The following is a 24,456-nucleotide window of genomic DNA, read 5'->3' on the forward strand; positions in this document are numbered from 1 at the left end:
TGCTGTGTGATACAAATGTTCATACTGACAGTCATGTGTAGAGAATTTTGAGAATTTGAGCGTACTTTTATGTAAGTACATCTCTTGGATTTCAGAATTTGAAGAAACTCTGCAAGGCTGTGCATAGAATTACCAGCTTATAGTGACTAGGAAACCAAGGCAATAGTGCTGAGAAAGGCAGTCTACCATCACTTTGGTCTTGGCCACATTTTTGCCTGTGCACTGACCTGTGCCTGTATGTGAGCACAAAATTAGCTGTGGTTGTGTGCCAGACTTTATGGAAGGTCTGATCTTGTTTACTACTAACCAACTGCTGCTTTGTAGCTGTAATCTTGGTGTTTGCCCACCTAGTCATGATGAAACTGTGTGGAAACATAATACACCTGTGTTTGGAAAACTTAGAAAACATGGCAGGTGACATAAAATAATTCCTGACATTGAAAAATTCTTTTAAGTGATAAAAAGATATCAGAACAGGTAAGAATATATGGAAGCTGTTAAATGTTGGTGTGATTCAGTTAATGGGGGAAAAAATATCAGAATATATTTTCATATCGAAGTGTTGGTCTCCACAGAGATTGCTTGCTAGAACTGAGTGTGCACTCAGTTTTACCTCATAAGCCTTTTTAGTTGTTACTCTTAATACAGACAGATGTAAAATATAAAATATGATGTAAGAACTAGAAGGTGAGTTTTAAAACAACATGTAGAAGTAAAATACTGTCACTGTTTTAAAGTGGTAATTTAATAGTGAAGCATAAAATAACTATCTAACAAAGTCTGCTGCTGCACTGGCATTGCAAACTAGTGTGTTCAGAAAAGCACAGAGGCTGTCTGGCAGCCCTGCCCTGCCTCCAGCCCAGGGTACCTGTCACTCACAGCCTGAGTTAGCCTTTGCTGCTTGTCTTTAGCTGCAGTTCAGGTGCTGTGGTGATGCCAAAATACTTCCTATGGCCATGAAAATAGTGAGACTGTTATTTCTTCAACTCTGCATGAATAAGGATAATGTAGAGGTTGGGCCTGTTTGTGGATGGTGGGCTGTCCTGAGGGACACAAGAGTTTATTTGAATGGTCCTTGCCGTCCATGAACCATGTGGTGCAAGGGTAGTCCCTAAATGGCTTACCTAATCATGCATAACCTGCACTGACATTCTTAATTCAGGAAGTAAATGTAGTTTAACTTCAGATTCCTAAGTAGAAGTTTTCAGTGTTTTAAACAAAAAGATTCATAACAAACTCTTCCTCATGCTACAGTATTTTGTGTAATCTTTGTCTTTTTCTAGCATTAAGGAAAGTGTTTCTGTAATGTTAATTAGCTAGTAACTGCTGTTTTCGGTGTGCTTTAATTACTGTATGTTGCTTGATTATATGTTATGAAATAAACTTAAGGTTATTCTAGATTGTTAAACGGTGAGCTAATATATAACTACTGTGCTTAAGATGAGGTTTTTCAGATGTGATGGTGGGAATATTGGGAAGAGGAAAAGCTGGAAGTGCAGCTCTCCTTCTTAGAGACATATGAAGACAACTTTAAGAATTGCTTCCTAGATTTTAAGATTATTATTTATGAGTAATATCTGGTAAAATACCATGAAAATACTTTAAAACATGTTCATAATCATAGATTGCAAAGATGTAACTCTAAGATTATTTGCATATGTGTTACTAATAAGCATCCTTTGCTGACAATCTAATTGTACAATGCAAGATACTTCTATTTTACTGTTACTAAAGAATTTTTTAAGAATGCTCCTGTTCAAATTTCATTTAGCAATAGCTACATTGCAAGATTACATGTATGTAGTTCGGCCTACACATGCAGGTTTTGTTGCAGTGACAGTTGTACCTTTTAATTAGCAAGATGTTTAATTAACTTGTTGGTCATGGGCAGTTTTATTTTCGATTTCAGCTGGACCAAATGCTAAGTGAAAGGTTGTACATGATGTTAATGTTATGTTTGGTAAACAGACAAAAAGAAGTAAGATAAGCGTTATAGTTGACTTAAAACATCTGATAACAAAGATATTTGATTTCCTTCCATATTGAAATTAAAAAAAAAGTTGAAAACTTTCTTGAGCAAAAATTACGAGTATTGTAGAACGTATCCTGTAACTGCTTTGTCTCTTTAAAAAGATATTTGCAGTAGTAACTGATCTAGTTCTGGAAACCACTAAGGGGTTTTTTAATATTGTTCATAGATAATTGCCATAATCCCTGGTCTTTGCAGGAAATGATACTTAACATACTCAAGGTTTTTTCCCATGGTGTTTCTTTCTCAGATTGCTAGAATAAAGTCTGTATTAATCTCAGTCGATTGTAGGTAGAAATAAACAGTTTACATTTTTAGTTGATGCATAACATTTTTATTTGCTTTACTTTATCTTAAATTCTAACTTCATCCTTAGTTAAATTTTGTGGTTGTGTTCACATATGAACACAACCCTCCCTTGAGGGTCTTCCCCTCAGATCTTCAAGTAGTACAGTGTAAGCGGCTGTGTAGCTCTGATCACTTTGCAAACAGTGAAAAGTGTATGAAGATAAATCCTTAAATAAATTGTGCCAATTTATTCCCCCAAAGAATTTCATCATCATTTCTTTTACAGTGATTTTTCAAAATTACTTCACCAATATGTTAACTCTCAGTAATCTACTACTCAATAAATCATATATTCAAGATCTTTTAGTTTTATGGGTTATTTTAATAAGTTTCTAATTTTTAAAGAGTTTTTCTTTGAAGTAGTGTAAGAGTATGGCTCAGCAGTGCCAATACCTAGGAGAAGAAGGTCAGCAAAGGGGGAGGGGGTTGTTCTTTAGTCTGTAGGCTAATAAAATGTGGCATTTTATTAGTGCTGTAGAGGAGGTCTCAATTGTGACCACTCTCTCAGTTAAGTAACTACTTTGGGATGCTGAATATGCATTTTTTTTCATTCAAAGAAAGTAAAACAATTAAGTGTTCCTTCCTCTACAAATGCTATAAAATTAAACAAATATGTTAATTTCCTTATTTCACTATTCTTAGTGGATACTGGGACTTGGGTGCAGGTGGGGGCCTTCTCTTGTCCCTTTTAAGATGCATTTTACAGCAATTCTTAAGTATCAGCATCTTACTGCCAAGTCACTAAATGGTGATTCTTTAATTTTTTTTTAAAGTAAACTTACTGCTCATTCTGTAAAAAATGTATTGGGGGCTTTTTGACATATGGGAAGTTTGAAGTCTTCTGGATTCTTTAGTCACCAGATATTGATATTAATATTAATAACATAGTAGTGTACAGTAGTGTATAGGTGAGATTTTAAAACATTTGAATTTACCTTGTATTTAAGGTTGATAAATAAAAATTAATCAGCCTTGGGTTTTAGGTGAAAATATTTTCAAATTTAAAGCTCTTGTGCCCCGATGGGATTATTTCAGTGGTTGACTGAAACATTCAGGAGAAGGGAAATGTTCCTTTAACTCTAAACAGAGGGAATTGAGCTGGGAATTGGGAACAGAAAAAGGAAAAAATCCCCAACTTTAAACATCCCTCTGATTATGATTGTCATGAAACTAAGCTTTGCTTCAAAATTTTAGCCAATGCTGTATTTTCAGAATTTAATGGGTATTTATTTTCTGAGTAGTAAGTGATTTGTATTTCTTAGAAGATGCCTATAATGAACTGGATCTATCAATAAGTAACTTATTTGTAGCATTATTGTACTCAGTCATGAGAAGTTTAATTGCAGTTTGCTTCTATCATTTTTCTTGACAGCTGTTGAAAAAATATAATGTGGTAGATTTGGATTTATACTGACTTTCAAGGAGGAGATATTTGTTCAAAAGCAGTCAGAGAGTGCAAAGATCCATGCCAATATTCAGAATTCGTATTTCCCTTGAATGGAAGGTTGTGATAAAATGGTACATGGTGTGTTTTCATTGCCTGTTGAAAGACTTTCATGCAGTTAAAATAAGCATTTTGATGGTGGTTGAATTAAGAGTTTTTGTCAGTCTCTTCTCATCATGGATGATTAGACTAAAACGTCTGCTTGTCTTGACTTGAGATCACCACAGCTTCAGATAACATGCTTTGTGATTGAAGGTCGAAATATTTTGAATTCTAATAGGCTGCCAGATGAATTGCTTGAAATAGACTGTAAAATTTCAAGGCTTCCTTTTCCATCTGCTGTGAAAAGAACCATTGGGAATGGTTGAGCTTGATGATCATAGAATTACGGGATGGTGATTCTAAAACCCTCAAAGGGAAGTTGCTATGGAGATCTAGTTCCAAACTGTGAAATGATTCACCTCTGAAAGGCTTCAGGGTCTGAGAAGCTGAACACATCATTGTTCAGGTGGTCATTGGTTAGGAAATTGCTGGTGCCTGTGTAATCAGCACTCCTGTGGTAGTTAACGATCTAAAAAGGTTTGTTCTGAATGATGTGGGACAACAGCAATGTGCATAAGATGGCTTCTCTCAATCATAGTTTGCTCAGCCTGGTGCTTGTAAAAATATAGTGAGCTAAATGGCAGGGAGACAAACTGCTTCATTGAGGAGGTCTTTTAAAAACAAAATTCTTTTCTGTGATGGATTTGACATCTAAAATAAAAGAAGAACAACTGTTCCAGCTTAAAAAGCTGTGGTTAGATGTTGCAAAAGTATCATATTTATATATTTATTTTGCGAGGAGCAGAACAGCGGGGCTGCATATTTGTATTTGCTTGCAGACTAAAGGAGTAATCCCATTGGAAATAAAGATTTCTACCCAGACACACCTCGGCAACGTAATGAAGTAGCCTTGATATATTCATATTACTCCTCTTCCACTCCCCCTCCCCAGTATTAGGGCCTACAAAGCACTCTGCTCTGGCAGTCGTGGATAAAACACCTTGTATATCCAGGATTCAGGTTAATCAAAGTGTATGTTTTCTTTCTTAGTTTCTAATTTATTTGTGTGTTTGAGGATAGGAAAAGGGAATAACTGGCCAGCACATACATGCATAAAACAATGCATTTTGTCAACTGTTGCTAAAATTTGCCAGCAGATTCTTAGATTGTTTGAAAACTCCAACATACACACAAGTATTTAATGTACTTTTTCAAGGAAGTCAGAAGTCATTTGCACAGTATGCAAGTAGTTAGTGACTGTACCTGTCTACATAATTCAGCATTTTCTTTACCATATGGTGTTCAAGAAGACTGAGTTGCTATTCCTTGCATACTCAGTATTACCCACTCACAGTCTCTTAACACAATCTCTTAATGGTTTCTAGTAAAGAAGACGCCAGTGGCTACTAGATGGTGCCAGATAGTTACAGATATGTTCCACGGATATAGTTGCCATTTAAGTAAAATATTGCCAGAAAAAAAAGTGAATGTCCAAGGGCGCTAGGGATTACTTTACTGAAATAATGTACAAAACGAGCAAGCAATTTATTAAGATTTTGTTGAGATTTCTTTTGATCATTATAAAGGAAGAGACTTAACATCCAAAACAAAATATTAGTATCGAGTTTTACATGGTCAGCTGTTACATGAAGATTTGAACATTGGACAGGAAATGTTGCAAACCCTCTTTATCAAGTTTGGCGTCTGAGATAAGATGCAAATTGTATATTACCTTACGTTTTCAGTATTTCAAATTCAGTTCTAAAAGGATCATTTGATATTTCTTGTACCTGCAAGCCTGTACTGTTATGTGAGGTCCTAAGAACTGTGACATTTGTTGAAAAATAAACATGTGAAAAATAATAAGCTCTTAACCTAATGATGCAGCTAAAGCTAATGATATCTTTAAAAAATGATTGTTACTAACTTTTATAACTAGAAACCCACAGGCAGCACTCTTTTAAAATTGGAATTGGTTTGCAAAGGTTAAACCTGGATTAATAGTATTGCTTCTTTTGCATCAGATTTGTTTTGCTCTATGAATATGGGTCAGAATGTCCTGAGGGAGGGCTTTATGATGAAGCACATTTTTATAAGGTAAATTTACTGAGAGGCATTTTGGTTTTGTTTCTAAAGCTATTTTATTCACTTAGCAACACTGCTGTTACAAACTTATATAGGGCATGTGCATACCTAGTGGCACTGCTAGAACAGTATTTGCTGGTTTAAGTCTTCATCAACTCTCATTTTTGTTACGCATCAGCTGGTTTTCCCTTAAAGTATGTTTACTCCTCCAGGCCTCCAGTTGTGAAACAAAATAGATTCTCAAAGAAGAAACATTGAGATAATGGAGAATAGGGTTCTTTGTTAACATGTGATGGACTGAGTTTACAACTCCATATAAGTACTCTTCTTCTAAATACTCTTATTGTTCTGGTAAACAATGACTGCTCTGTAAACAGCTTTCTTTTCCCTCCCCAGTTAAATTCTAAAATCCATTTTTATAGCATTTTTGTAAGGCACTGCAAGGAGTTTTGACAGTTTCGTAGGGGTGTTGTTTTATCATAACAAAAATGTCTTTTAAACATTTGGAATATTCGAAATCTTCTTGAATAACTAATTTCTTGTAGCTGAAAACTTACTGAGTTTTTTTTTCTTGGTATTTATATATCTTATATTATTGCCGTAATGCTTTTGAAGAGAAGTTGCTGTATTGAAACAATTTCATACTCTTTGTTGTGGGTTTCAGGAGGGTTGTAGCTTTGCATTCTGCGCTGAGCTGAACTGCTCATTCTCTGTTCATTATTTTGCAAAGGCCAATAACCTTCCAGGTTGTTGAAGAATGTGGAACGGAGAGCTGAGCTATCTCTGCGCAGGAGTCGGAGTGGGCTCGGCAGAGTTTAGTGGCTTGGACTTAGTTGCAGCATTAGGAATTCAGAGGGTTTCAGTATGAGAACAGTCGTGGTAACTGCTAAGTAGTGCTATTCCAGACCCAATAAAACGTTCAGAGTTCAAGTGAGTTTTTTATATTACTGCATCTTTGTCATAATCAATCTGTGACCCAGATAAATAGCCCCTGAATAATTAAGATGTTTCCTGTATATCTGGTCATTCAAGGCCAGGTAGAACTGCCCTGTGGGTTTTTGCTAATGGCTGCTGGTTGCTATTCATGATCTCTGTAGATATATTGTCTTAAAAACATAGTTATTACTAGCAATTATATTTTGTTATGGTGACCCTCAGAGATTCCAGATAAGAGCTTGACACTGAGTATTCCTAAAGAGAAGACCAGGATGACTGACCTTCAGAAAAAATGGATAAATCGCAGTGCAGAGATGTGGTGTTTTTGGAAGTAGTACGAATGCACAGTTAACGTATAGGCATATTTCTACTTTCCAAATGGTTTCTGCTTAGGAACCATGTTTTTGTACAGCGTAGATTCCATCAGATTGCAAATGTATTAATTTCAGTTGACTTTTGAGTAGGAAAATTGTCTGGATATATGGTACACAGAGACATGTTTGAAGTTATCCACTGATTTTTGTGGCCAGACCTTCCTGCGTGCTGTATGCTTTATGCAGGCAGTGCTGCTGCAGAACACTCACCAGGGAGGGGGGTTCTGTGGAGAATCCCCCTTGTTCCTGTTTGCTTCTCTTTTCATGACTTAAACTCACAGAGGAAGGTTTTCGGTCATTAGAACAGAATGTAACGTAAAACAGAACGGGACTGAGCTCAGGGTGACAAGAGCACTTGTCTCTGAGCAAGCACATGCATTCTCCAGGTATTTAGGCTTTTGACCAGGCTGAGTTCCTAGTTTGCCCCTTCTTCCAGTTAACACACTCGTGGTTTGTAAAAATCTGAACAAAGAGACTAGTTTTTCTTAGGAAATTTTAAACGACTTTTGTGGCATGCCGGCCATCTCAAAAAGTTTTACATCGAGTGCTGCCCTTCCCAAGGTGTCTTCTGATAGTGAATCTGTGTGAATTACCCAGGTACCATGCGTTGCAAGAAAGGAAATAAGGGAGTGCATCCCACTTGTATCCCAGCTATTTGGTGGACAGTGCAGTGATATTATTTAAAATACGTAATCAAGGGCAGTCAGAGCAAGCCCTTGGCAAACGGAGAGACAAAGGGCTCAATGATTTATTACTTCAGCCATCTGATAATGTCCTTTACCCAGTATGACCAACTTGATAGCAAATCTCAGCAGGTAGAAGGTTTTGCCTGTGGAGTGATGACTACAGCCCGGTGGTGCCAGGATGAAAGAGCAGTGGCAAGTAAACACTTTTTACATCTGAAATAAATCACTAATGTTTGTCAGACACACTAAAGAGTAGGAGCTCTGGAGCAGGATTTTACAGATAAGCTCATTGCAGTGACTATCTTGGTAACAACTTTTCTCTGGTAAAACTGCTTCCATCAGGAACTGGATTGTGGTTTCTTCTGCCGGCTCTCATGCCCTGAAGTGAATTGCTTTGCCTCAGTGTTTCCCGGGGAGATTATAATTTTTATCTCTGACCTTGTGCAGTACTCGCTTGACGAGTACTTTTATGCAAATGTAAATTCTTTGTATGCTTAAGAAGTTGATACTACAGTCATTTAGAATCCTGTATTGCTTCTTCATGCTCTCATTGTGTGTCTGCTGGTGCAGAAATAGACGTGCCCTTTTTTGTCAAATACTCCCGATAGATTTGATATTGAAAGGGCTGCCTTTCAGCTGCAATTTCAGACTTTTGGGGAGCGGTTTGCTCTCTCCTGACTGGTGTGATATTAGGGCTCAGCAGGGTAAACGTAGCTGCTTGTCTTTTATATAGGTAAGTAATGAATTAAGTCCTAATACTGCGCCAGTCAAGAAAGCCCAAAGCAGCTGCTTTTACCATCCTGTGTCTGTACAGCCATATGGTACACATAAACTGTGATGCTGTGTTCAAAGTCATTCATGCTGCACCTAATATTCTGAACTGGTTTTTTGTTGCTAAAAATCAGCTAAACTTGAGAATAAAAACAAGAGCTTTAAATGGAAATTAAAACCTTTTCTTATATTTTTACGATGCAGGTAAAACAAAATAATTATTGCCGGAGTGACTGCTTGCATTTAAAATAAATTTATACACATTATTTTAAAAAAATCTAGTTAACTTTAAAATATGTAAGTTTTCTTGTCATTTAGGGTTCTGTGAAGCTGATCATCAAGAGGGTTGCAAATCATTGGCGGTTTCTATTTTCAGAGTTCCACATCCCAGAGTAATTTGCTTTAATTTCATCCAATTTAACCTATACTTCACACCATCACCATTCAGCTTTAATAGCTATGTTCTATGCATAAGAAAAGCAGATAAATGTCCACAATTAGACTGCAAGTGATTACAACTAGTTAGGGCTTTATGAAGACAAAACTTAAGGGGCTGTAGCACAAAACAAAGCCACAAAAGATGTCTGAAAAAATTCTTTCTTCAGAAGTCAGGGTTTACTACAGCATTTTATTTAATGTTTTTTGTACTTGATTTTGCTTATGTTGAAGATGTAGGCAGGTGCACCTTCTTCAACTGAAAATTGCTCTGCTTAAAGAATATTAGGTTTGTGTTACAGGTGATTAATTTCACTTGAAATTAGCTTGCAAGGGAAAACATGCTAAACCTACTTTATTTTTGGTTCTTTGTTAACATGTGCTTTAAGAAGGTGTAAAATCTTGATTCTGATGTTATTATTTTGTCCTTCTAATCATAAATATGCATAGTAAAATGTACTGTCATCAAAGTTTAGTACATTCTGTAATGGTAAATGTACCTGTACCTCAGTCAGAAATAGCAGTATCTTTTACTGTTTAAATCTTTGGAATACTGATGATAGCATGTCAATCCAGTCGAAGTATAGATATTATTTATAATTCAAATTTTTTTTTTTTACACTTCTAGTACTGTTTTTTCATAGCTCAAATAAACACCCGACTTCTAGCTCCCCACTCAGGTTACTGTATTTTAGTTTTTGTTCTCTCCCCCATTCCCACCAGTAAGTGGCCAGATAGATATTATTGCTCATTTATTTCAGGGCTTATAACAGGGTCTGTGTGTGTACCGTGATGTGACGTGCTCGTCTGTGCCGAGCAGCTTTTTGATAGCAGTCATTGAACGTATGTGGGAGAGGAACTGCAAGTACCAATTATTCTCTAGGTCTGGTTTGTGGTGATGTTATTAAACATTCCCTTATAGTTTATTGACAAAAAATGCTGGTCATTACCCTAAATACCGATGGGAGTTTCAGCTTGTGATGCAGTTCAGATTCTGATCAAATTGTAAATATCAGCCTTAATTACAGCATAACATGTACCAATGCACTGCTTACCTTTTGTAAATGAATGCAAGATGCCAGAACGCCATTATGTGAAGCTTAGTGCCAAATATTTGGTTACATTTTACTTTAAGGGTAAGGATAATTAGAGAAATGAAGCAACTGGTATATAAAAGATAAATTAATCTTGAAGATAATAATTAATTTCCATAATTGCAATTAGGAGCAGAATAGGATAAGTTTAGAAGTAGTATTTTGATTTAGATTTTAGCATCTCAGTGGTAGCTTGGAGCAGCTAGAAACAATAAGGTTTAGGCTATAGGCAGCTTCTTCGTTTTTATGTCGAACTAGTTTTATATGCTATATCATAAAACTTTCAGTCCAATCAGCAACTACATTTAAATACTGCAAATTGTGGCAGCAAAACAATAATTCTGCTGATTAGCCCCTTTCCATTTCTTGTAAGTGAACTGTTTATGCTGTTGAGTACCTTTTGAAAAAAGAAAAAGCCAAAACAGCCTTGATTAGTCAAGGAGTAATTGGATGACTTGATTTTAGCAAGAGAATGAATTGGTTGATGATAGCCTGTAACTAAGTGTAGTGGTTCTGTTCAGATGAATACATAACATACAGTCATCAGATCTTGACAGGTATAACATAAGCAATGCAAAAATTTCTGGAGGCTGAGAGGTAAATTTTGTCAAAGGAATTTTGAAGCTGATTTTTGAAAGAAATGGGAAGAAATGTGCATGCCATTAGATGATACCATTTAAAAGTGACGTTCATTATGGCTGTCCTGTATACATATTTATGTGCTCTTTTTTTTGCTTGTCAAGAACAAATCTAGACTGTGTGTCCTGGTTGCCATCAAGACCTTTCAAATTGACAGTTCCTGCACTTCCACAGGAAAAAAACAGAGTCAAGTTGCACATCTTCTCCATCCATTTGATCTGTTTTCTGCAATTTTAAAGCAAATAATTTGAAAGAAATGTGCAGAACCCGGTATTGCTGTGTTATATCTTTAAGGCCACTTTAAAAATTATTTTTGGCCCACCACACTTGGACCCAGACAGCCCAGATAAAGTGCTCAGCTAAAGATAAACCCTTCCTCAAAACTGAAGCATATTTCAGGTTCGAACCTAAGGGCAACAGAAGAGGGAGCTGGGTGTGGCAGTGATAATTTCCAAGCTCCTTACTTCTAGTAATTTCAGTTTATATCATTACTTTGGGGCTGTTAGCTGGCAAAAATGAATCCTGCTCCTGTATTATGCTTTACCATTTTCCTGTCTAAATACTTGTCTTGTTTTAATAGCAGTATCTGTTTGCTGCTAAAATGTTATGGGAATTTACCACAGCAGATGTTTACTTGCAGTGAGCCTCATGTTTCTAACTCTGTAATCTTTGTTCTTGTACACTAAAGGAAGTGATGGGTTTTTTAAAGGTAGAATGCAAATCCATTAGGATGTTATGGGAGATAATTTGAGAAAAAGTTTATATATATAGGATACTTAAAATAAACGACATGGTTTCTGTTCAGCTTGCTTTTGAAAAACTTGTGAAAAAAATTTAGTTTACCTCTGCTAGGATGCGAGAGAGAGAGACGCCAGAGGAGTTATAATGATTTTTTTAAATAATGAAAATTCTGATTAGAGTTTCCCAGTTGACCTTCCTGTTACTGCTGTGTGATTAGCTTAGCTGTTGACAAGTGCATGCTTCCTTGGGGAGATTCTTGTGTAAGTCTATTTTATGTATGTGCTTTTTTGCCCATGTGGCAGATTGATTCCTTTTTCCTCTTACAGTAGTATGCCATAGTTTCCTGTAGTAGAAAGAAGTCACTTCTAGAGCACAGGCAGTATAACTCAAGGAAGCAGTCAAAAGGAAGGTGGTGTGGTTTGGGGTAATGTTTGAGAAATGCTGAGGCCTTATGTTTTGAAAGCAAATGTATTGGTGAAGACATGGGAAGTACAATGGATTTTCACTATATTCATTGGGGAAGGTCATTGTCCATAGGTCATACTATCTTGAGAACACAGTGGTGTGGCTCGTTTTGGAGATGTTCATTGTAAATATACTTTTAAATTAGTGTTATTTTCAAATAAATAAAGTGATTAGATCAATTTATTGTTTGTTGAAATTCCAAAATATCACAACAGCTTTTTTTAAAGATTAATTTTTTAGCACAACTTTGAAAAAATTGATTTCTTAATGAAAGCTTTGGATGCTAGACCACAGAGCTCAGCTGCCAGTAGCCTGGCAGGTGTGAGTGTACCACAGAGGATATTGTGTGAACAAGTTGCTAACCTTGTAAATCCCTCCTGTTTACAGAAATTGAGGCCTCATTATGTCAGTAAGAAGACAGACATACCTTGTTTGAGGTTCGCCAAATTTAAACATACCTCATCGTCAATATTTGCTTCTGACACGGGGCAGTCTCTGTTGTTTTACAGCTAACCCCTTCCAGTCCTTTGCTTCCTCATCCGGATGCCCTGTTAGTGTAATTTCGGGGAGGCTTTGCTCCCTCATCTTTCTACCAAGGTCTCTCAAGGTATAATCAGCTTGAGATCAAAATAAGACTACCAAATGTCTGGTTTTCCTTCTCCCCATTTTTTTTGTCATAGATTCTGTTGTGATGAGAGAGCAGTTTCAGACAAGCCAGTCTGAGGAGTTTTGTCAATGTTTGTTTTTCATTTTTCTTCCTCAGTGTCCATAAACTAGCTGGTATTGGGGTTTTTGCCTGATACCCAAGACAGTCTTACCTGTTCCTTCAGAAAAACAAAATTCTCATTTCTTTGCTGTCATCTTGTATCTCAAGACTCACCTTCCATTTTCCCTCCTTCTTCCAATTCAGCAGGTTTTAGTTTCATCAGGCTGCTTTTCTATGTAGTGCATGATATCAGTTAGTAGCCTAGTGCTACTCAGCGTTCGTAGCCTGTGTCCACATTGTGCATCATGTTCATTGTACAGCTGTTGCATTATCTTTGTTTTTAATTGGACAGTGATGGGATTCTTAGTACCCCATTTGTACTTTAAATAAAGCCTTTGGGTTTTCTGTTTTGCTGCTATGTATGCTGCAGGGAGGGTGGGGCTGTTGTACCATCTTCCCTAACAAAACAGGGGTAAAGGCCCTGCTTGACAGAGGGATTTCACACAAAGGCAGAAAGACAAAGTAATAAAGAGCAGTATGCTGTTAACAATCTATTTCAGGTAAGATTTGTAGATTAAGATTAAAGTACTTATTTTCATCATTGAAAGTTGTAAATAATATGCACATTTTCTTGTATGTCTTATTTATAAACTCAGCTTTACAACTCCATTTTTTCCTGCTACTTTGCATTTTTATATAGGCAGTTTTTAAAATCAGGTACTGGGTAAAACATTTTTCTAGTAGTTTAACTGCTAGTTTCTCACAGCTGTACTTTTCCCAAGAGATCTCATCTCTTGCCCAAAGCCTAATTCCTAAGGTTAGCACCAGTTCTGCCTTGCTATGTCTGCATGCAGCTCTGCAGACCAGAATGGAATTCTCTGCAGTGCTCAGTGTCATTTGTACCAGACCATCCCTACAAAGCAGGCTGGAGGCTGGCCTAATAGATTGTTCAAGAGACATCCCACATGGATATTGAGACAAAGTTAAAACTAAGACTCTTTCATCACAGTGGTGTCTCTCTGCCTTTTCCTTCCCTTCTTCTTGAGTATCCCCTGGTGGTGTCTCTAGCTAAGGCTGTTGGTCAGAGCGTGATCTGGTTTAGCTTGATGACTCAAGTTGACATTGAGAAACTCTGAACAAGAGATTGACAAAAAAACTCAGTGCCTGTGGGCCTTGAAGAATCTCTCATTTGTACCAAGACGTGGACATTACTGCCAGTTTGGTCTTTTGTTTATAAAAAATCTTAAAGCTACTACTTTCTTGTGGACTGTGTCTGTCTAAACAAGAATTCCTCAAAATGTAGAATTGCAAATTTAAACTCAAAATCCATGGCTTTGATGGAATATACAACTGGTGTTCGTTCATTCTGTGAGAAGAGTCAAGCGACCCAGTGAGGAGGAAAGAAGGCTGAATTGTTGCTTCTAGTAGGAAATCATCAGCTCAGTAAGAGAGATTTTTTTACCCAAGCAAGCAACTGCCTGTGCCAGACACAGATCTCTTGTCATCGTGTTGCCTGAATGAACTGCAGGATGGCTGCTGACACAGGCATGACAGAAGGAGGAGACTTGAAGGAAACTCTGACAGAACACTGAAGAGTCCATGGGTTAAAGCCTTTTGTGGGCTGGGAAGAGAGCACTAAGGTGAAATTATAGAGTCAATTTTATAGGGGTGGAAATACACTGAATTGGGTTTGGATGAATAAAGAACAAATTTTTTTCGTGAAAAGGAGTGGGAAGATGTGAAGAAATGAAGCTGTTGTTGAAGAAAACAGAAAAGTATAACTAATAAGCTGGTTTTTGTTGTTACTAATTTACCTTATACTTGCTTTGTCAGGAAAGCTTCATTCCTCCTTAAGACCAAAACAAGCTGTTTACTTTAGTTTTTATTTTTGTGTTCCAAATGGAAGATCTTCAGTCATGCAGCTTTTCTCCTGACTTAACAGTGTGCGGATTTTTGTTGCTTTTAAACCCATGGACACCAGATGCAGAAGGATGGGAGAATATATTATTTACATGGTAATGGAGGCTTTTTTTCTTGATACAAGAAAGAAAGTTAAACTTTTAGCTGAATGAATGCTAAATACCTGTTGAGAAGGCTGAGGAAAGTAGACTTTTTGTTTATCTGCGTGGTGACATCTTCCTACTTCTACCCTTTTTAATTGGTATTTTCCTTGTAAATTAGAAGAGAGCTGTTAAACTGTTTTCTAGTATTTGCTTATCTGAACAACCTATATCTCATTCAGTCAGGTGTGCAAGTAAGGATTTATAGAAGAAGACGAGGTATGATATCTCTTCCTGGATTGCCTAGCATTGGTATAGATTAGGGTGGAGTGTTTCCATTTAACAGAGCAGCCTGTTCTCCCGCCATGGCCAGCATCAGATTTGGATCTATTGCTGAGGTAATTTTGGTTGTACCTAGGGAGTTCATGGATCAGCTTTGGAGTGAAACAGTTAGTGAGAGAGGAGGGAACTTCTGATGACCACTATTTGGAACACTATTCTTAAGTTTATGTAAAAATCATTTTGATATTTGATCATGAACAACATTTTAAACCTGTGTTCCATGTGCACTGATACAAGAGCTTTGTTGCTAAAACCTTGGTTTTCAGTAAGTTAAAAGATGAAGTTTAAGATGTGGATGATGACGAAGAACCCCCACAACTTTCTGTATATCAGTTAAGGAATTGTGTGTTGTTTACTCTGTTTTCTATCTTTTTCACTACAAGAAATGTCTTGAATTTCTTTCCTGTGTAAGAAATCAGTTGATTTTAATTTTTGCAATGTTCAAAAAAACATTATTTTCATGGTTGATTTCTTTTGCATATCTTGAATGTTACAGGTTAGGCATGTAAATACCCTGAAAATTGATTCAGGGAGAAGTAATAAAGTCTTTTTAACTGTTAATATTTTTATTTTTGAAACATGTATTGATTTTTTTGGGGGGAGCAGGATTTTTTTTTTTAATGGTGCTGCTTATCTGGTAATTTCAATCCTAGTTGAATTATGTTGCCAGATTGTCATCAGAAGGGCATGAAGTCAGCACACATGCGTCAGTAATATCTGGTTGTTTTAACCTTATGTTTCCAGTTGGCAATTTGAAATTATGGCTTCAACTGCACTTTAAATATGTGATAATAGCATGTGTTTCTAATAAGGGCCAGCACCATTTTGTTCAGATACTGTGAATGGTTGTCACTCATATATGACAAATGCACCTTCATCTGCTTCTTTGATGGCCCCCTAAAAACCATACCCTCAAATCAGGCCGATGAAATTAGCTGCTGTGTAAATTGTGTGTCTGAGTGGTTCATTATCTAATCACCGTCAGAACCACAGTGATAAAGTAGATTGAAACAGGGACGAGGTCTGCCAGATGATTTCAGGCCTTTTTTTCTAAGCCCTGTTTCCCTTGGAAACACTAAGAGTCGTTCAGAACTTCAGAATTCTTTGTCTAGAACTTCTTCATTTCTTAATGCGTAAAATTGGGCAGCCAGTGAGGTCTGCCAAGGTGATCTGTAAGGTTTTCTTCCCATGATTCTTGTAATCGTTACTGTGTGTATTAAAATGTTCTGCAATGTTCAGTTTAGCAACCATGTTTGCTGCTTCTAGGTTAGATATTGTTAAACATACCAGCTATTTTCAGGAAACGGCCCTAGCTGATTCCTTTTGTAGGAGAAACTCATAAATGCTTTAAGTCCTGTCCTGAAATGGCAAAGTCCTATGCTTTGTATATACAGAGAGGGAGCTTTGGATTCTGGAGTTGATGTGTAATTTAACATATTAAACTAGTATGATATAAAACATTGCACAGGACACTTGTTCCTGGGCGGGACGACCATGTGGCCTTTCAATTTGACTCATTATAGTGTGTTCTAAATATATATTTCGTGTCTTTTTAGCTTAATAGGTAATTTAAGTGTTCTTTTGTTTTAGGAGCATTTGAAGATGATGATATCACTCATGTTGAAGGAAGTGTAGATCCAGTTCGTGACATCGAAATAATACATGAAGAACTTAGACTTAAGGATGAGGAGCTGATCATGCAGAGCATAGATAAGCTTGAAAAAGTAGCTGTAAGAGGAGGAGACAAGAAATTAAAACCTGAATATGTAAGTACATGACCTATAAAAGTAAATCATTAATTCCTCTTGGCATTGTATTAAAATATTTGTATTGATGGGTTGTTTTATTGATCCCACATATGTAATACAAAACACTACTACGTTTGTTATATGTATTTTAAAGTAATTGTTATTATGAGTTGAAAAAATGCTAGAATGACTGGCTGTGCTCTCAGTGTAAGATTTCATAGATGTAGCTAAATGTAACTTGAAATTTAAGTGTTTTCTTGCTGGCAGAGCTTTGTATGAGAATGGCCAATCCTTTGTTAAACTTACATCAATGTCTAGTTCTAATTCAAAGTTACTTCTCACTTATTCCTGCTCTTAAGTTCTACTATGATGCTGATATTAGTATTCCTGTAGCCAGCAAGTGAATCTATTTTTTTGGTGTGATTTTAGTGCATGTTAAATAAAGACTGCTAGTTGAAATTAATTTTAGAGTGTTGTTGGGGAAAGCTGCTTAAATGAGCTCAATTATCATAGGGTAATAGCGGTGTTTCTTTGTAAATTAGTAATGTATAATAATTACCAACTTCAAAGTAAATTTTTTGCAAACTGGTATTTTATTTCCACTTGTCTTTTGAGTCCCCCTACACTTTGCCAGTAGTCTAGTTATTAATTTTTCTTTGTCATTAATATTCTATAAATATTTCAGGTGGTATATAAAATGCATTCTCTAATTACTACAGTAGTTTATCAGTGTGGAAATAGATTATTTATGTCTAGCAAGTAAGTACTAAAAAATACTGTTTTCTCAGATGGATTTTTTAATAGTAAGTAGTAAGAAAAACCTTGTTATATTGGTGCTGCTAGGTTAATTTATCACTGTTGAAGTGTAGTGAAAATTGTTGCCTTACCTAGTGTTTGGAAACAGACAGGAGCTAAAAGTGAACATCCCTCTCCAAAATACTCAGCTCCATGATGCAGTGTTAAAAAAGTACTTCTTTGGTAGCCTCTGTTGGTGAGGAACTAGTCTTCATGTGGTGTGAAAAGTATTTTATTTCTTGATTCATCTAGGCCAGAAAAAATAGCTTTTGTTGGATGATTTAAAGGCTTTCATGTAAGCCCAGAGAGAGAGAACCTTCATTTAAGAACCTTCATTTAAGGTCTTATCTGTCATGCGAACCCAGCCCTGGGTACATGTGGGCAGTGATTTTTATCTTTCACAAAAGGTTTCACATGCTTAGAGGAACAGTGCAGTTTATGCCTACAGTTTCAAATAGCATCCACACAGTATTTCACCTTTTAATTCATGTTAAAGAAAGGAGAAAGCAAAAATCCTGTCCATAGCAAATTCAAAGTTCATCCTAAAGCTAAATTTTACATTGGTATGACATGATGAAAATGAGGAGTGCTGTGATGCTGTTCTGCCCCAGCCTCGAGCTCTTCTCACTTACTTTGTTGTGTGGCTGTCTTTGGAAACAGCTTTGCTCAGCTCCTTGTGGTGGAACGTTCCTGTCTAGTTTTTGAGTGTACCTCTCTGGATGCTTTGAGGATTTTATTTCACAATCTGTGTTCTTCCTGTGCAAAGGAAGAAGTTGGCACTTGTGTGATTACAAAGAATCATAACTAAAGTGGGTTTTAAATAGAATTTGTAATAGTGATCATGTAACTTAATGGGTGGTAGGTACAGTTATGATTGTATAACAAGAGTTGCTCTTAGTCATTTTTTAACTACAGGAAGTTGGTATGTGTTTGAAAACAGAAAATGTCAGATTATTCTCAAATTAAGGGAGACCATAAATAAAAAACTCAAATCTAGACGTGCAATTTAAATTAATTAAAGAAAAATTTCAAATCTTTAATATTAATCTATCTTTACCCAGCTTCAGTTTCTCATTAATTTCTCTGCCTCTTCCTTCAGTCTCCGTACTATTACTTCATCTCCAGTTCACCTGTCAAAATGACTTTGTCACCTTGTATTTGTAACGTACACTTCCTGTCATTTGTTGTGCTTTTTTTAATCCTGTTTTTATGAACACATGCACAGAAAACATCAGGTTCTTGAAGTCATGTTGCTCTGCCAGTTCGGTTCCCAATAATAGCTGTTACACATGACCAGTCTCAGCTGAGTTTGTCAACAACAATAGAGGTTTCAAAGGCGTGAAATTCCTTTGTTTCGAGGGAAGGGGTGGCTGAACAGAGTAGGGAGGCACAAATTAATGCTTCCCTTGAGACAAAGGCTGCACATAGGAACTATAGTCACTAGGAAATCTCTTCAAGGAAGTGTTGTGGGGCATAATGCCTGTGAATCTTGCTGATCTTGGACCTTCTTGCTTGTCTTCCCTGTGACGTGTATGCTTGAATAGTAATGTATATACACTAGACTTCCTAAAATGGGCTTTTTAAATGGTGAAGGTCTGTGAAAGCTCTTTTCTACTTCTGGTAAATAAATCCTTAGGTCCAGTTATGCAGCTTCTAGAAAGAGGTTTGTGTAGCTGTAAGACTGTAACAGCAGTTCTTGGGCAGATCCAGCCACTACTGGGCTTTAGATGTTCATCCACTGGGTTGTGAGGTGCTCCTGTACCGTTTGCCTTGTCTCTCTTCCTTTCATGTTTTGTGTTGCAGAGAAGGCCTCTGGTTGCATTCTGTATAATATACTATAGTACAGTATAGCAGCATTGCCCATGCAGTAAGTGACTTACAGGTCTAAGAGGGAAACCATGTGGAAATGGTGACAAAAGGAGTTAAAGATTATGCCTCCTTCCTAAAGTGGTAGCCAAATGTTAGGAGTGCATTTTGGCTGATCAGTCTGCACTTCCCAAATCCATTGCATTCTGCATTTAGTTGTCTGTCACAGAGAGAGTTCACTGTCCAGCACAATGTTTCCATGCAGCTTGCAGCTACTGTTCAAGTCTTGCTCTTTCCAGGGAAAAAAAAATTATAAAGAGACAGTACAGCCTGAAATGAATACTTTTTTCCAAACAGGTTGCCTTCAAAAAAAGGATGGGACAGAACTGGGAGAGAACTTCTCAGGATTTGCCTTTTTAAATTATTTGCCAGTGTAATACACAACCATTGCTAATATCCTATTCTTAGCAATATTCTTCTGTAGCAGAGATGTGGAACAAACAGCTCTTGTCTGTGCACCGAGAGTTCCCAGTCACTTTTCCTTTCAGGAAAACCAGGAGGTTATGGAGGCAAAAACATGGTATTCATAGATTGTTTTGGGGTTTTTTTAATCATGATGTTAAAATTTTAGTATCTCTTTTTTATTGTTTTCTTTCCCCCCTTCCTTTTGGAACAATTCAAGGTAAAGATGCTTGAGATCTTGATTCTCCAGAATTTCAACTGGTTGAGAGTTATAGAAGTCATTTGTCCTGTTTTATAAATATGAATTGTCTGCTTGAGAAGATTTGCTTTATCAGTAAGCCACCACAATTATAACTTGGTAGTCTGAAATCTCCAAAAAGGTTTAGGAGGAGAAAAATAAACAATTGTGTGTGTATCAGTCGACAGTACTTAAATCTGAGATTTGTACTTGATTGCCTGCCTTCTGGCATGGTGTTCTAACTTGTTAATTATAATTTTTCCTCTGTCTAAGCCCACATTGCCTACAGGTGGTAAATTCACCTTTGTGCAGTGACCTGGCTTGGCAGTTGAATAGTGTTAACTGTTTGTTCTGCCTTTCAGAGAATTGATTTCTCAATCCCCTGTCAGCAGAAATAAAATAGCTGACTGTTGTTAGGGAGCTGTCAATGAAATAATTTTCAAGTTCTACTTAAAAATCAATGGCACAATATGGTCTAGGATCACCAAAATGTAATGTTGACATAAGCTTGGAATAGCTTCCTTTACACATGTATTTTCTGTTTTGCAAGTATTCCCACTGCCTTTTCAGAAATGAATGTCTGCTGTTACTAAGGGTAATAAAAGGGTAAGTCTTTCAGACTTGATATACCTTTAAATATTATTTTGGCTATAACCTTCTAAAGAGAAATTATAGAATAAAAATACTCCTGTTATTTGCATGTATTAAAACAGTGCAAATACGATTTCAGAAAGCAGTCAGAGTACTTCTGATTTTATATTTTAATTCTGTCTGGTACTGGTACATGGCAGAGACATGAGATACATATTGAGTTAAGCTTTATTATTAGCTTATTACTCATCTGTCATTTTCGATAGCAGGGGATTTCAAAGTAAAATTCAAATATGTATGACTTTATAAATCAGAATGTACAAATGCTAAAATTAATCTAAATTTTTTTAATTGGTGGGATTTTTCCTGGTGACAGAAGTGTTTAAGTTAATACCATCTAGAACAGTTAACTGAACATTATTGCAGGATTCTCTTCCACTGTCCTTCCAGCCTGATTCAGTTCTAGTCCTTAGAAATTGATAGCTCTGCAACAGATAGCTATTCCTTCAGCCATTTGTTGGTGCCCAAAGTCTTGAATTCTAGCACACAAGAATTCTTAAGGTAACAGTATTGGGATCTACATATCTGACTATAAGGGTATTGTTTGTAGTTGAGTTGATACAGATTATTGACATTAGTGATATGAAGACAAAATCTTTAGGTCAGAATAAATGTGCACAGTGTTTGAACTTCCAATTTTCAGTTGAAATGTGGCTTCTACCGTAGGTCAGGATCAGCGTTCACTGGATTTGAACTTCCAGTGTTCAGTTGAATGGGATGTTTTCACAAGTCTCCATTGTAAAGTCTGTCATTTTAAAAATGAGATTAGTTTATCAAATCAAGCACATTTTGTAACAGGAAAAGCAATTGCAGTTATGAAAAGAGCAGTTGGAGACTCCTTTTTAGTGTAATGGTACCAGAACCATCTAGTGCATATTCTACTTAAAAGAAAGGCATCAAACTTTGTTTTGTTACTGTGATGGGCAATGACCTAATAATGAATACTTACACTCTGCCTATGGTCATTGTATTTGTCAGCATATATGTACTATGAAGAGTAAAGCAAAGCCTTCCTAATGGTGGTTTAAGTAGCTTAAATCCCTTCCATTCTCCTCCCTTACATTTAATGTCTTGGTCCTGTCCTGAGAATATAGTAATTGTTTGAAAGATGTTCTTTTTTTCATCATTTGTTGTAAAAATCACCAATGTCATATGGGAGATATTTCACATACATCAAAGATTCAGTTTCTTCTTATTACCAATATATACTGGATGAAAACCTTTCCTTCCTGCAATATTCTGATGAATGGGATGGTGCCAAGTAGAATTCGCTGACCTCTTGCTGCAAGCACTTGCCGGAGCTCTCACGGATGGATGAACTCTTATTTCCTCTAACTGATGATGTCAGTTGGGAATGTTCACCTTTCTTTTATTCCAAGTTGAAGAGAAATACAGTGATAAATTGTATAAATTTTTTTTTGCCAGTTTCTTTGGTCTCCTTGTGTGAGGAGAGTTTGAGAGGCCAGTTTATTCCACAGGAGATGGAAAGAAAGGAGCAGTATACACTACACTGTTGACATACTCTCTGCTGATGGCTTTTACAATTGCTAACTTAAATCATAGGGAATCAAGAAAATATTTATATTCTTAATGCATATAATTATGCCTAAAATCTTGAGTGGACCATTGACTGTGCTTAATGTGGTATTTAGAGGAAATTAAAGTTCATTCTGGGGAACATTTTGACTGTAGCATGGCAGATGTTTGTGAATTGATTGGTAGTAAATCCTGACTTAAAAGTACATAATGTGTAAACACACGTTTGGATTTTTTTGGTATTATCAGTAGACAAAGAGAAGTCAGGGTTTAAATACTTTCTGTCAAGGCTGATCTTTCCTGTGTAGATTTGACAAGTAGCTTAAAGTAATGAATTTTGTAAATCATATCTCCCTGGGTATGTCTAGATCCAGGCCATTTTAAACTGTATGAGCATATGCCAAAATAACACTATGTAAAAATAGCTGTATTCTGAAAAAGACACCTTTTTCATTTGGCTCAATTCACACAAATCTACAACAAATGCATTCACACATGGATTTATTTGGAAATTTTTGTGGATTGGTTAATCCAATAGGAAAAGTTTTGTGCAACTCTGTGAAAGATATTTCATTTTACTTTTCAGTACAATTTCCCTGTTCTGAATTTCTGAACTGCTGGAAATAATCACTTGTAGATAGACTGCTTTCTGTATTCTTGCTTGCTTTTTTCTTTGAGAAGCAACAAGTCACTGAGTTGTTTCATGTATAATGCTGTAGTGCCCACAAGGATGACCCACACAGGAGTATCTGGGGATCATTGACATGAATTACATTGCTTGGAATGCCTGTAGGATGTTTTGGGTGAAAGTGCTTGTTGTGGTTCATAAACATTATTGGCATCTAGTTCTAAGTAAATCTTATATCATGTACAGCTTGTACTGGCTCTGTGAAAAGGTATTAAATAGAAGAAAGCATAATACACTTGTCCTAAATCCATTACTTGTCCCATTGTATTTTTATTAAAGTCGATGAGCAAGGGAATTGTAAGAGATTAGACATTGTTTCGTACCACAGAGGAGCTCATTGTCACTCCAGTTGATGCAGTACCTGGCTTGTTCTCGTTCCTGCACCCAGCTGCTACAGCTTATGTAAGCACTTACCACAGTGAAAGCACATGACCTAGCCTTTTCTTTAAACTGCAAAATTTGTCTTAATTGTCTTTTAAAATACCATTGTTTTTAAACGGTGTTTTTAGAATAAATTTTTACTATGTCACTTCAGCCTCAATATTCTAAATCACCAGAAAACCTCCAGGAAGAGCAGAGAGCTGAGGCTATGCTCAACAGAAGTGAAAAAATTTCCAAGGAAAGCTGTGAATAGAAGAACTGTGGGCTCAGTGCACTCCAGACACCTCGTGTTAACAAGGGAAATTGTGTGTACTCAATGAATTGCTCTTGGTGCAGCACAGTTAAACTAGCTGTGAGCACCTCTAATAGCATTGTTCTCTCTCTGTATCTGAAAAGCCATTTTGAAATTTTGAAGGCCAGATGGAATAATAATTATCCAGTTTGATCCCTCACATATCCCAACTTAATTCTTACAACTGTGGTTAAAATGGAATGTATCTCTTATGAGAAAAATTAACCTTTATTGAAATATTTTCTGGCTAGGGTTTAATTACTTTTACTTGTGTGGGCTATGCCAGTAATTATTATCTTTACTGTTTAGAAATGAGACACAGCTTTAGTCTGTATTTGTCAAGCTTTACCAGTCATTTGATTTCTCTGTGCTAGTGTGACAAACCCTGTGTATGTGAGGTTTCTGTTATGTATATATATATAATGCAATAAGAATAAAAGCATAGAAATTAAGAACACCAAGTCTTCATGTATAAGCACTTTCTCAAAACCTCTGTTTTTTCTCCAGATTGTCATTATTTCAGCAGAGATAAGTATAGAACTATTCCGTTGGACATTAGGCTATTTAAATACTCCAGTATAGTCTTCTAGTTAGAGTACAGTTCATTTGCTTGTGACCCTCCAGGCTTCTCAGTCACTCTGGCAAAGGGAAGTCCTCTATTGGTAAATACTTTATCCACACTCCCTTTGTCCCCTGCTCAGCAGTGTATGAACTTCAATGTT

The 24,456-nt window shown here is 36.5% G+C and overlaps 1 protein-coding gene across 4 annotated transcripts in view; it reads left to right on the top strand.

Annotated features, from left to right (window-relative positions):
* The window catches only part of OLA1 (Obg like ATPase 1), a 114,114-nt gene that overhangs the window by 46,610 nt on the left and 43,048 nt on the right, over positions 1-24,456 (top strand). For all 4 annotated transcript variants that reach the window (XM_066189916.1, XM_066189915.1, XM_066189917.1 and 1 more), the window contains one exon: positions 16,728-16,903. In XM_066189916.1, coding sequence (XP_066046013.1) covers positions 16,728-16,903 — 176 coding nt within the window. The remainder of the gene's footprint in view (positions 1-16,727; positions 16,904-24,456) is intronic.

This window comes from Chamaea fasciata, unplaced genomic scaffold, assembly GCF_029207755.1.
Source record: "Chamaea fasciata isolate MVZ Bird 193981 ecotype frontalis unplaced genomic scaffold, bChaFas1.0.hap1 SCAF_8, whole genome shotgun sequence".
NCBI lineage: Eukaryota > Metazoa > Chordata > Aves > Passeriformes > Sylviidae > Chamaea > Chamaea fasciata.